At 43.3% G+C, this 12,574-nt stretch overlaps 1 protein-coding gene and 1 pseudogene across 2 annotated transcripts; one reads left to right on the top strand and one right to left on the bottom strand.

The window, feature by feature from the left end:
• Positions 1-1,388: 1,388 nt before the first annotated feature.
• Positions 1,389-6,760, bottom strand: LOC148714687 (putative transcription elongation factor SPT5 homolog 1; annotated as a pseudogene). The gene is made up of 11 exons (XR_016398825.1): positions 6,465-6,760; positions 6,109-6,347; positions 5,946-6,032; positions 4,231-4,249; positions 3,605-3,662; positions 3,150-3,506; positions 2,883-3,038; positions 2,676-2,773; positions 2,094-2,142; positions 1,867-2,008; positions 1,389-1,744 (listed from the first exon to the last, which is right to left on the bottom strand). The product of XR_016398825.1 is annotated as a putative transcription elongation factor SPT5 homolog 1 (transcript).
• Positions 6,761-7,472: 712 nt separating this feature from the next.
• LOC148714686 (GDSL esterase/lipase At2g04570-like) lies at positions 7,473-11,019 on the top strand. The gene is made up of 3 exons (XM_088715952.2): positions 7,473-9,127; positions 9,435-9,927; positions 10,551-11,019. The coding sequence occupies exons 1-3, from the start codon at positions 8,741-8,743 to the stop codon at positions 10,970-10,972; spliced, it is 1,302 nt and encodes a 433-aa protein (XP_088572078.2). The 5' UTR covers positions 7,473-8,740; the 3' UTR covers positions 10,973-11,019.
• Positions 11,020-12,574: the final 1,555 nt, after the last annotated feature.

Genomic DNA, 12,574 nt, shown 5'->3' with positions numbered 1-12,574 from the left:
AGATGAACAAACTACAAGAAATTTGCATCATGATGTCTCAAGCTCCAAAGTTTCATAGTAAAGTATGATCAACATCCAGAAATAAGGCCTATGCTAAAAATTAATCTTATTTTTTCTTCACAAATTACTCTTTTGCTCCATGGCCTTGTCACATTCATTTGACTTGATACTTCACATTTCTTTAGAATTCTGCACCCTGAACAATTAATCTCAACTTTGCAAATGACACAACTATCCATCTACACACACACACACAAAAAAAAGAGAGAGAGAGAAAGCAAGAGAAGATTGTTAGATGTTGGAGTTTAGTAGCACGTCATAAAAATGAACATAAATCAACTTTATATAAGATGAGAAAATTATCTAGTCCCTTTCCTGTACCAGTGTTCTTTTGATCCAAAAACATTAGACTACAAATAGTCAGCTCATTATTTCTCCACAAAAAGGAAAAATAAAAAACAAAAAAACTCAGCAGACAAGTATAAAATATAATATCAACCTTTTCCTTGTGCAACAATGAACTGCTATGTGAATATTCTGATTACCAAGTAACATACAGAAAGTTTTGGTCTCATTAACAAGATTCTATTACAAGCAAATCTTGTGACTCATCAAACGATTTCTTCACTAAAAGAAATATTATAAACCTGTGGCTGGAGATGGATCCAACATATTTGCAACTCACTTATAAATGAATATAGGTGCAGCATACCTGTAGGAAACAATAATCCTTAGCAACTCTTAACAACAATAAAAATTCTGCAGCTATCTGATGAATGATCATTATCAATGAAGAAATAACTGGGATGGACTTTCTTAGAAAAGGGTGGAATATCCCTCAACTGAAATCCACAATTACATCTAGAAACGAGTCCTGAGTGCATGCATGTCTTTTGGTAGCTCCAAGAGTTCAGCACAAGATGGCTGGTGCATAAAGGTCTGTCTACATTTTGTGAGGATACCTATGCTTTGTCTCTTGAAACTTTTCTTAGTAGGGACTCTTTACTGAGAGTGACATTGCATGCATGTGCATGTGCATGTACTTGCACCGTTGCACGTGCATGTATGTGTGTGTGTGTGTGAGAGAGAGAGAGAGAGAGAAAGAGCCCATATAATTTTAACAATAGAAGGCCTTTGGGCTTTGTATGTCAATCACCTTATTAATATGATCTCTCTCAAGAAAAGGAACAGCCGTACCAGCGCTCCTCATATCCACAGTTCTCAAATATCCAGTCCATCTAAAAAGCTGTTTTCCAGCATGACATAATCATGGGATTGCAGAAGAGAACACACGACAAACACACCACCACCACCCCCAACCCAAAAAAAAGAAAACTTCATAATGCCCAACCCCCACAAAGTTTGTTAAATTCTTCCCCCCTCGACCTTCTCAACCACAAGAGAAATATAATAAGGATAGGCTCATTGGGACTCCACAGAGGCTCTTCATCCCCCTTCAAATTTCAAAACTTGTTTGTTTATGTATTTTGGGCAAAGTTTCAAATACCGCCAAATTGGGTCAGTGCAAACGGCACTGTACTGTTCCAGCAGGTTTCCAGCACTGGAAGACGGTGTATCGGTATAGGATGCAATCCTGCACTGTGTTTGGTAGCCAGCACCGCAGCATTCTAGCAAAAAACCAGTACTGAGCTTTTGCACAGATAAAACCAGCATGCTCAAGATGATGGCGATCATAGATGATCAAGATCCCTTTATGTATGTGTTCAACAGGACCTTGCTTCCCCTGATTGAAAAAAGCAAAAACAAAATCTATGTCAAGAAGAAAACACCACAGATATTGAATTTGAGTTGAAAGCATCAAGATTACTTTTTTATCAGGTAATAAAACAGGGAAGTAATTCAGACCTTGCAGGGTCCCTCAATAACCCTCACAACATCCTTGACTGACACTGTATTGTGTGACCGATCTTTGGCGTTCAATCTTGCTTTTTATTTCTCTCAATTTAACAAGCACGACCTCAGGTCTATCTGGTACACCTTTGAGAACCTAAACACAGGCAGAAAACAGTTTAGAAATATAATAAGCTAATGGGCCATTACTACAATCAGGATTCAGGAGTCTTCTTTCTTGCCTGAAATGCTTCACTTTCCACACGTATAATTACACCAAAAGACACATTGCTGCACAACATTCAACAAGCGAACAAAACCAGGAGAAAAGAGTCACCGCTTCACATTATAAACCCACAATAATGATATAAATAATACAGAAAACTACCACTGAGGTGGTAGCCCCGTGGGAGCGTGACCTTACTTCCAACCAAGTGGTTCCGAGTTCGAAATGCACGGGCGTCGATTAAATTGTGGAGACCGGATGCTTCCTGCTCGGACACGGGGTCTGGAAGGGCGCATCGCTCTGCTGGTAGCCTCGGGGGTGCCAGGTGTGACGTACTCACACGTGGTATTCGTGCTAGAGCCCAGAGGGGTAACCGAGCAGGGCCCACGATGGGGAGGGTATGAGCAAAATCGGCCGGGGTGTCCAACACACGGTCATTTTTGCCCGCATTGAACATTCTCCTGGCGAGGTGAGGGCCCAGTGGGGGCTGCTACACGGCGGGGGTGGGCTTGTCCCTTCCTCCCTCTTCCCCTTTTTCAAAGCAAAATAAAATAAAATAATAATAATAATAATAATAATAATAATATAGAAAACTTACTCCAGAAGCACGAGATCCTGTAACTCATAATCCCCAATTCTTGTAATCCCAGTGGTTATTTCAAAACTCTCCACAACATGATCCGCAAAAACCCGGATCTAAGTGACATCAAAAAAATCATCAATAAACCAAGTGTCAGCAGAGAGTAAAAATCATATCCTATAACAAATGCTTTTCCAAGGTTATATTGTTAAGAGTACTGATTACATCTTCTTTTGTAGTGTCCGATATGATGATCAAAACATGGCCTTCAACTTTTACCACCATACCAGTTGCACCTTCTTGAACACCAGAGACCACTTTTACATGGTCTCCTGGTTTAAAATACTTGCATAATTCCTTTTCATTAAAAGCCAGTGTTTTCTGCAATTAGCATTGCAGCTTACCTATTCATTTATCTTTTTTTTTTTTTGAAGTTAGATGCTGAAACCAGATACTGAAAGTAGTAAGAACAAATAGTCAAGAAGTGATTACAGGCAACCCTGACATCTTTGGTCTGACATGGACTGTATCATCCTCTACTTTCTCAACCCATCCCATCAGATTTTTGAGATCTCCACGAACAATTATAACAGCATCACCTTCATGAAATGGCCCTTCTTCCTGTTTGCAAATCAAGTAGATAAACTAGCCACATCCCCATCAGCATCATCTCCAGGCTTCCGGAATTTCTCAAGTTCATCAAAAGTTGGCGGTATGTTTTGTGAACTAATTGATTTTATGGACACTGTTGTGTACAGAAATCCATCTTTGAACATCAATCCATCAACCATCTCAAAGTATTCACCAGTATCCGTGTCCCTTCTACGCTCAACCCGGATATGCATCTCCCTAAACACAATCAGTACCAAAAAATGAGCACGAGTTTTTGTTGTATACAAAATTCATCTTACTAGGAAACAGAGATGAAGAATAAGAAACAGAATTACCTTGCTTCATCAATGTTAAAAAAGCATGGCGGAGGAACGAATGTCTTCTTCTTCGGAACTAGAGATGGGCATCGGGCCGTGCCGGGCCGGGCCCGGGCCCACCGGGCCACAGACCAAACGGGCCGTGCTTGGCCCGGCCGGTTACTAAACGGGCCTGCCTGGCACGGCCCGCTTAACCTAAAGGCTAAGCCGTGCCAGGCTCAGCCTAAAGGTCGGGCCAGGCACGGCCCGCTTAACCTAAAGGCTAAGCCCGGCACGGCTCTAGGCCTGTGGGGTGGCGGGCCATGCCGGGCCTGGCACGGGCCGTGCCTGACACGGCATGTCTGTCCAAAAAAAAATAACCATTTTGAGTGGCCCATAATGGCTATTTGTGACTTTTTACCCATTTTGCCCCTCCCAATAACCATAAAACGGTTAATTTGAGGGGTATTTTGGCTAATTTCCGGGCTAGCCCGCGGGCCGTGCCGTGCTTGGCCCACGAATCGTGCCAGCCCAGGCCCTTATGGGCTGTGCCAGGCTCGGCCTGCGAGCCAGAAATCCTTAACCCAGCCCGGCCCTCTTTTATAAACCCTGCCGGGCCATGGGCGGCCCGGCCCAATGCCCACCTCTATTCGGAACCTCCTTACCTTTCTGAAAATATATAGCCTAGTTAAAATTGCTCAAAAAGACAAAACAGTAAAGAAACAACAATGACTGCAATGAACAAGAGAGGGTGGGGGGGGGGGGGGGATAGAGCAAATTGAAAAAAATTGAATCTAATAAAGCTCCAAGAAGATCAAATCATTGAAAATGATGACTACCTTCATTGGTAATTTTGAAATAAGTATGTCACTGCATTTTAAATGAAAAAGAATGCATTATACTAATAAATAAATAATCAAGTTGATAATTTCCTTTGTTCAACCAAAACACAAGCTATAGATATATGCTGGTTACAATGCACATATATATGCATGTGGTTACCAAAAATAAATAATCAAGTTGATAATTTCCTTTGTTCAACCAAAACACAAGCTATAGATATATGCTGGTTACAATGCACATATATATGCATGTGGTTACCAAAAATTTTGGATTGAGGATAATTTAACTAAAATCTAAATTCTAAAAAGACATGAAAAAATGGTTTGTTGTACTGGTACCAGGCCCCAGACTAGTTGTCCGGCAGCATGAATAGGTACGGGCCCGTGTCATGCCGTACCGAGCCTATACCGACATAGTAGAAGAGGCGGGAGAGAGGATGAACAAGGGAGAGAAAAAGAGAGAGAGAAGGGAGAGAGAGGGAGGGAGAGAGAAGGAGAGCCGGCGGAGGGTAGGCGACCCGGGCAGGAGGCGGAAGAAGGCTCCGCGGCCAAGTCCCCTATTTTTGCGAAATTAAAAAGCGGCCAAACCCTTGTTTTGAACGAAACAAGGGACCCGGCCATGAAGCCCGGAAGAGTATCCTCCGCACGACTAGCGGACCTTCGGGCGACTCTTCGGCTCTACCGGCCCTCTGCCGATTGGCCTCCACCTCCCTCTCTCTTCCTTCCTCTCCCTCTCCCTCTCTTCCCTGCTCGTGCTCTGTTTTCTTTTCTTCTCCTTCTTCTTCTTCCTATCCGGCAATAAGTTTCGTTTTCGTTGCCGGAACCATCTCGGTCCGTCACCGGGATGGCTCGGTACGACTGGAACCACCTGGTTCGGGACGGTTCCACCGACCCTGCCCGAAAATAATTTACTCATAATTAACCATTTCTTTCTAATGCATTATATCTCATTGCCTTTTAGTTTAGAAATATTTTCTTCATTTAAGTTCATAGAGACAAGATATACTAAAAAAAAAATCTTTAAAAGCCTTTAGGTTTTTTTTTGCTAAATTAGATTTTCTCCCATCTGTTCCTATGTACTCTATACTCCTCTTGCTATTCTCAAATCCAGCAACACTTGAATCCCTTATTCCATATAGATTTTTTAAGGGAGAATCTAATTAGGGTTATTGGAGAAATAATTTAAATGTTTAACCGAGTAATTTTATTAGGGTTTCTTTAGGAAATGAAAAATTTGGAAACTAAACTGCTCTTACATATTTTAAGGATACAGTACATACATATATAGACACATACATATATGTGTGTACATATAAAGATATAAACATAAATATATGTATGTATGTATGTATATGTACACACTATGTTTGCATGTATCTATATGAAATATCTACATGTGTATATATAAATACACTTATACCAAAAACAAGTTTAATATATAAAAATATATGTATGCATGTCTGTTTCTTTGTGTGTGTGTGAAGAGGAAAAGAGATAATTTCATTTCCTTTTCAAGTGTGCGGAAAAGAGATTCATACCAATTTATTAGCAGGGGCTTGTAAGTCAATTCGTGGGATTAGTAGTTTGACTATCACTTTCTGGCGTACATTATCGACATCAACAACCTGCAAAAGTAAAGCTAGCTGAGGAAAAGATGGACACAGAACACAAGGCACAAAGTAGCAATAAAGACAACCATACCTTAGCAAGATCTCCTTCATAGATACCAATCTTCATCCGAATCCATGTGTCCCTAGAGAGATCAACAGTTTTGCTTTCAACTGATAGAACATCAGTCATTTCTTTTATTGGTACAAGCATCACCTTCGCCGAAGAGTATATATTCCGTAAACCTTTGCAAGCCTGAACACACACAGGTCAGCAGCAATGTCTATAAATTTTTGCATGAGGCATATAGCTGTTTCACGCTCCCGACCAATCTGAAAGACATTGTGAGAGAAGTTAATAAATGGAACTAAACAGTTAGGAGGACTATGACTACTAAACTACTAAGATCAAGACTTGAGACAAAAGAGGAAAAATAGAAAACATCATACCGCATATTTCACCATCCACAATTTCGGATCCTTGACTGATGGCAATAGAGCTTGCTGTTCAACGTCAGTGGCATCCTCAGCATATTCTATATGGCTTGATTTTGCATATCGTTCATAGACCTGTCTCTCCATCTCATCAACATCTTCTTGATCCTCTTGCATTAGAATTGATGGACGATGTATATACCCTTCTGTCTTCATCCTCATCAGGTATGTCAGCTCCAGCATCATTTATAAAATCTACATTTTTTGCACCATTTTGATACTTGTTAATCATTGAACAATGGAAGTGAAGATTAGGGACACTAGTAATTGAACAAAGGTTTAAAATTCACCCTGAAGCTGCATTCCTTAAAAAATGTTTATATATAGACGGTATCGAGTAAAGTCAGTGACTTACTTCCATGCATGTGCACATAGACAAATAGCAAGCATAAACATTTACATGCCAGAGTATGTGCATTGGTGGAGCCAAAGGTGCCAGAAGGGCACAAGCCCTCTAGACCCAACAAGGTCCTTCACACTTCCACCCTAGCACCTCATAAATAGCCCTGCAGGCCCCCATCCCTATCCACTCCCACCATCACCCCAGGTCCCCAGCCCTCATGCATTACATTCCACTTTCCAACATATGAGTGTTCCCAAGCCACAGTCTACCAGGCCCATTCTAGTCTCTCCCAATTTCAACCCCACAAGAACAAGCTATAATCTCCCTCTCCATATCTAGTACCTCATTATCTAAGCTACCCCAACCCACCTCTCCTGATTTTCAATCCTATGTTGCTCTTAAGATGCTGCAGTTGCACAAGGATCGCCCTTTCTTTCTTGGATCAGGCCTACAGAACTCCATATGATTATTTTTTTTGCTTCTTGATAGGTGATCTACCCAGAATACTTATTTAGTTTCACAAATATTTGATTTGCATCTTTATATGGTTGGCTACCGGAGGAGATAGTTCTGCAGGGGCATCAACGAATATTGATGTTGATCTGAATGTCAAGAGATTGCCTGTTGCTTCTCTTAATTATTACTGAAGTAGCTAAAGATTGATAGAGCATTCGTTAACATGAATGCTGAAATTATACCTCTAATGCAAAAAAAACTGGCCATTGTTTTTTTTCTCCTCTGATGCTCTTTTGTTTCTAATATCTTTTTGTTTCATTTGGGAACTGACCTAGTTTCTGAAGTACCCACAGAGAGAGAGAGAGAGATGGAGAAAGAACGGAGTTGTTCGGTACCTGCATAAAGCAATATTGGAACTAAGAAGTAATCATGGTGTCCTACAATCAGTAGTATGAATTATGTACAAAATGATCTCTTAGTGAGTGCTCGGATACCAAGATGCATCATGATCCATAGGATTGAAAAATATATTTTAAAATTCTGAATCAACTGAGTGAACGAAGGGAAAGCTCGAAAAGATTTGAGGCTGTTGATTCCATGGTTTTGGATAAGGAATGCAACGAGAGATTCAGAACTTTGAGTTTGTCGCGACCTGTGTTCTATCAACGTAAATACAAGGCAATGGAAGTGGATAGCATTGTTATTTAGGTCTCCAGGACATGGGAAAATAAATCTTCATTATGAAACGAGAGCTGTCTGTGACCTACCAATGATGAAGAACGGTGCATTATTCATAACCCAGTTGCACCGTAATCATACAAATGTCACCCTTGAATCAGTTAAATGCCCCCAAACATAATATTCTTCGTTGTTGTTAGTTAGTACATTATTGGATTTATTTCTCTATTGAATCCGAGGTATCCATCAGTTATTCTTTTATTTTGAATTATTGGCATGCGTTTCGCCTATTGAACGACATACTACTCGTGGGGCGTGAGCTAAAGGTGTACGAAGAATTTGAATCCGTGCTCAGCTGGGGTGGCCTAATGGCTTTGTCCTTGGCGAGCCGAGCCCAAAACAGTCATGCCTATAATTGATTTCGCCAACATAGACGGTTCCTTGCCACGTAATCAGCGGCCAACCTCTTTCTTAATGGATGGCCTTGAATGCCCGCTTTAGTTGGTTCCGGCAGTCGGCAACATCAAAAAGATCACAAGATTCAAAGCACCAATTATGACTCATAAGGAAGCCTAATTACCATCGAAATATTTGCAATAATAAGGCATGAGTTAGAACTTTAAATACGGTATGGGCCTAAACCTGATCGTGAATCATTGAGTCTCCAGAGTCCCCATACTCCTGTGCTCCGCATTATTTGCCTTTCACATGCTTCTTGCTCCTGCTCTTTTTATTTTCCACGTAGAGAGAGGGGATGGAAATGAGATGGACCATTATGAACCTCCTACTGCTACTCCCATTGATGATGTTATGGTTCCCGCCACCCAAGACTGCCGCCATCGCTGAAGTGCCGGCGATCATAGTGTTCGGCGACTCCACGGTCGATTCGGGGAACAACAACGGGATCCCGACACTCCTCAAGAGCAACTTCAGACCGTATGGGCGCGATTTCATGGGTGGGCAGCCCACCGGGCGGTTCAGCAATGGCCGGCTGGCGACCGATTTCTGCTCGGAGTTTTACGGCCTCGGTCCCTTCGTGCCGGCTTATCTTGATCCCCAGTATGGGATAGAGGATTTTGCCACCAGGGTCTGCTTTGCGTCTGCTGGCTCCGGCCTGGACATTGCGACGTCCAACGTTCTAGTAAGTCGTCCTTCTCTTCAACACCCGTAAATTAATGCATGGGCGGGCCTGGATTCTCGGCACTGTAAGATATGATAATTGTTCCTTATTTTTCTTGATGATTTAATCTGAAACCTCAAATAACAGACTTATGCTGACATATTCGGCATCATGTCCGACATAAACAAATGCATGCAGGGAATCCATGCCAGCGTAGTAGTTATATATATAGGCTTCCAAGCAACATAAATACTAAGCATTCAAATATATATACATATAATATTTTTGCGGTCATAACTCAAACTCTTCTCTGTTTCCTGATTACAAGTCTGTGATACCCTTGTGGATGCAAGTCCGGTACTACAAAGAGTATCAAACCAGACTGACAAGGTATCTCGGAGAGGAGAAGGCCGAGCATACGTTGAGGGAGGCTGTGTATGTCATCAGCATCGGGACTAATGATTTTATCGAGAATTACTTTGCCAACGCTTCGGATCGAAAGAAGCAATTCACGGTTGGTGGGTATGTGGACTTCCTCGCGGGTCTTGCCCGTGACTTCATCAAAGAACTCTACGCCTTGGGGGCCAGAAAGATCGGCTTCACAGGATTGGGTCCGATCGGGTGCGTGCCTCTGGAGCGAAGCATGAACTTTGCGACCGGCCGTTCATGCGTGGAAGAGTACAATAAGGCGGCAAGAGACTTCAATGCAAAGTTGCAAGCCACGATTGATGAGTTGTGTGCTGCTCTGCCGGGCATCCAATTGAAATTAGCCCCTCTCTATGACTTCTTTCTTTACGTCGTCCAAAATCGAGTTATCTATGGTACGTTCTTCATTGCTTCATTTCTACGAGATTATAAAATTACAACTGCAACTTCTTCAGTTACTTATATTTATGGTTAGTCATTGAGTTACAAAATAATTTGGTTTCCAATTACTTATATATATATATATATATATATATATATATATATATATACACCTAACTGTAATTTTTGCTGGGTAATTATCCAAATTCGAGTAACAGATAATTTAGCAAGCCACCTCATATCTGGAGTGGTGTACCATCTTTGACAATAAAGCCATAATGTAACCGTACACTGCTTGGAAACGTATATCAAATAGTAGTTGTAACCACCTTTCCGGCCTATGATTAATATTACATTAGTACACTATTGGAGAGGAGGAAACCAAATTTACCATAATGGTGCTGATCATGCTTAGATCAATAAACTAATAGGGCAACTGATCTGGGTTCGAACCACGTCTGATTCAATCCTTACACAAACGAGGTCTTATCTTCTCATATCTGTCTTACATCGAATACGCTATCTGTAGGATCTACTCTCTTAGGCTTTCGAACTACCAGATTTGAAACAGCACGAGTAAACAAACAAGTAGATCGACAGCTCTAACCTTTTGTTATTTTTTTTTGTTTACTTGGAGGGTTTGAAAATGTTGAGTTCGGATGCTGTGCCACTGGAACGTTCGAGGTGGGATACACATGCAACCAATTGAGCCCGTTTACGTGCCCAGATGCAAGCAAATATGCATTCTGGGACGCCGTCCACCCAACTGAGAAGATGAGCCAGATCATTGCGGAGTATCTAATCAACACCACATTTGCACAATTCTTGTACGGACACCAGTCCCAGGTCAGCCGGTCGCCACATGATCTAGCCAGTTCAGTGGATCCAGCCAGTTCAGCCAGTTTTGGATTGATTTCATGTGATTTTATCTTATTCTATTTTATGTTGATTGGGCTTATTTGCATATTGTCATTTGAGGACCTTTATAGGATTGTTTTCTTTGTAGGAGTTTTTTTGTTATTTTGTGACTATATATATATGGGTCCATGCCTTTATTAGGATGGATGAATGAATAATTGAATGAAAATAGCCTCCTTTCTCTTGAAGCCCTGGTGTGAAGTCATAGCTAGAGCCAGGTGAGAAGCTTGGTTCTTTTTCTTCCTCTCCTCTTCTCTCCTTCCTCCCTCTGCTGTCCTGCATCAACTTTGGTATCACAGCCACGACAACTAAATTTTCTGGACTGTGGGCATTACTATTCACGTGCTGGCCTGATTGAAAGGGTTTGGACGTCTTCTCCAAAGCCCCTTTCTCCCGGCCTCTTCTTCCCCAAGTAAAAAAAAAAGAGTCTTCCGCACTGCCGAGAAGCTCCATCGTGCCCCTCACCAAGCACGTTCTCACGCTGATGCCGCGCGACGAATCCGCTCTCTCTGTCACCGTCTCATCACCACCGACCGCTGCCGAGAAGCTTGCTCCCCAGCCGCAGCCATCACAGAGGCCGGATCCGAGGAGAGGGGCATCTGTGTCCCAGGCTGCCTGTTGCCGCCAGCGACCCCACATTCGGCTGCCACCGCAGGGCAGGTACTCCTTCCTCCTCAGAACCCTAGAAGGAACCCGGATCCAGTCGGGTTGAAAAAAAAAAAAGGGGAAATTACTTTCCCCAAAAAAAAACCGCACGCGTGTCGCACGTGCTCCCTCGCACGTGATCGACCGTGCTTTTCCAACGAAAAACAAAAAATAAAGAAAAATAAAGAAAATAAAGAGAAAAAAATACATGTCATCTTCATCATCCGCTTCGCCGCCTCCGCTCGCCGCGCCCGCAGCGCCGCTCCGCTGTCGCCACGTTCGCCGTGCCGCCTTCGTCTCCCCGCCGCCAAGCTCCGCCGCCACCCGCAATGCCGCCTTGGTGATCTCCGCCATCGCCGCCCTCGCGACTCTGCCATGCTATCTCTTGCTGCCGCTGAGTCCTGCCTTTTCCTTCCTCGCCGAGCTTCGCCGCCCGAACCGCGCTGCCGGAGCTTCCGCCTCACCATCTCCACCGCCGCCCGCAACCTCACACTGCCCCTACATGCCGCCCCTTTGCACCCCCCTCTCCCTTACACCAGAAAATGTTCGATGCAGGCCGCAAGTTTCTGCATACCTTTTCCGACCCATTGGTTCTCCCCACTCGGTTCGTTACTCGCGTGTGTATACGTCACCCCAGCGCCATCTTGGTACCGGCAGACTAGATGGCGACTCCACCGGGCAAACTAGACAGGGGACATCCGGTCCCCACATTTAATCGACACCCGTACGTTTTGAACCTGGGCCACTCCGGTGAAATCTTAGCCTCATTCCAACCGAGCTACCACCTTGGTGGCCCTCCTTCTTTCATCTCCTTGGTTGAAACCCTTTTCACACCTTTACCCATCAGGCCACCCCCCCCCCCCCTTCTTCTGACCCACAACCCATCAAGCCTTCTTCTCGTCCCCCTTTTTTCTTGACCCGCGGCCTATCAAGGTCCCCCTTCTTGTCTATTCTTCGGGCCTTTCAGGCTTGCCACCGTACACCACAGATCCCCCCTCCTCTATTTAAATAGGTCGCTGTCATCAGGTCCACCAAATTGCCTTGTCCAAGCCCAAGAGTTGCTGAAATTAGACCCACCGAGCTGCTATAATCAAGCCC

The sequence above is a fragment of the Phoenix dactylifera genome, chromosome 2, assembly GCF_051530095.1.
Source record: "Phoenix dactylifera cultivar Ajwa chromosome 2, Ajwa_hap1_PhDact_Kaust_v1.1, whole genome shotgun sequence".
NCBI lineage: Eukaryota > Viridiplantae > Streptophyta > Magnoliopsida > Arecales > Arecaceae > Phoenix > Phoenix dactylifera.
This window is presented reverse-complemented; position numbering and strand designations above follow the sequence as displayed.

Bases quoted from the DNA above. Each gene is read 5' to 3' on its own strand.
- LOC148714686 (XM_088715952.2), top strand. From the start codon at position 8,741: ATGGAAATGAGATGGACCATTATGAACCTCCTACTGCTACTCCCATTG. The intron at 9,128-9,434 runs GTAAGTCGTCCT...CCTGATTACAAG, and splicing joins TTGCGACGTCCAACGTTCTA to TCTGTGATACCCTTGTGGAT. The intron at 9,928-10,550 runs GTACGTTCTTCA...GTTTACTTGGAG, and splicing joins CCAAAATCGAGTTATCTATG to GGTTTGAAAATGTTGAGTTC.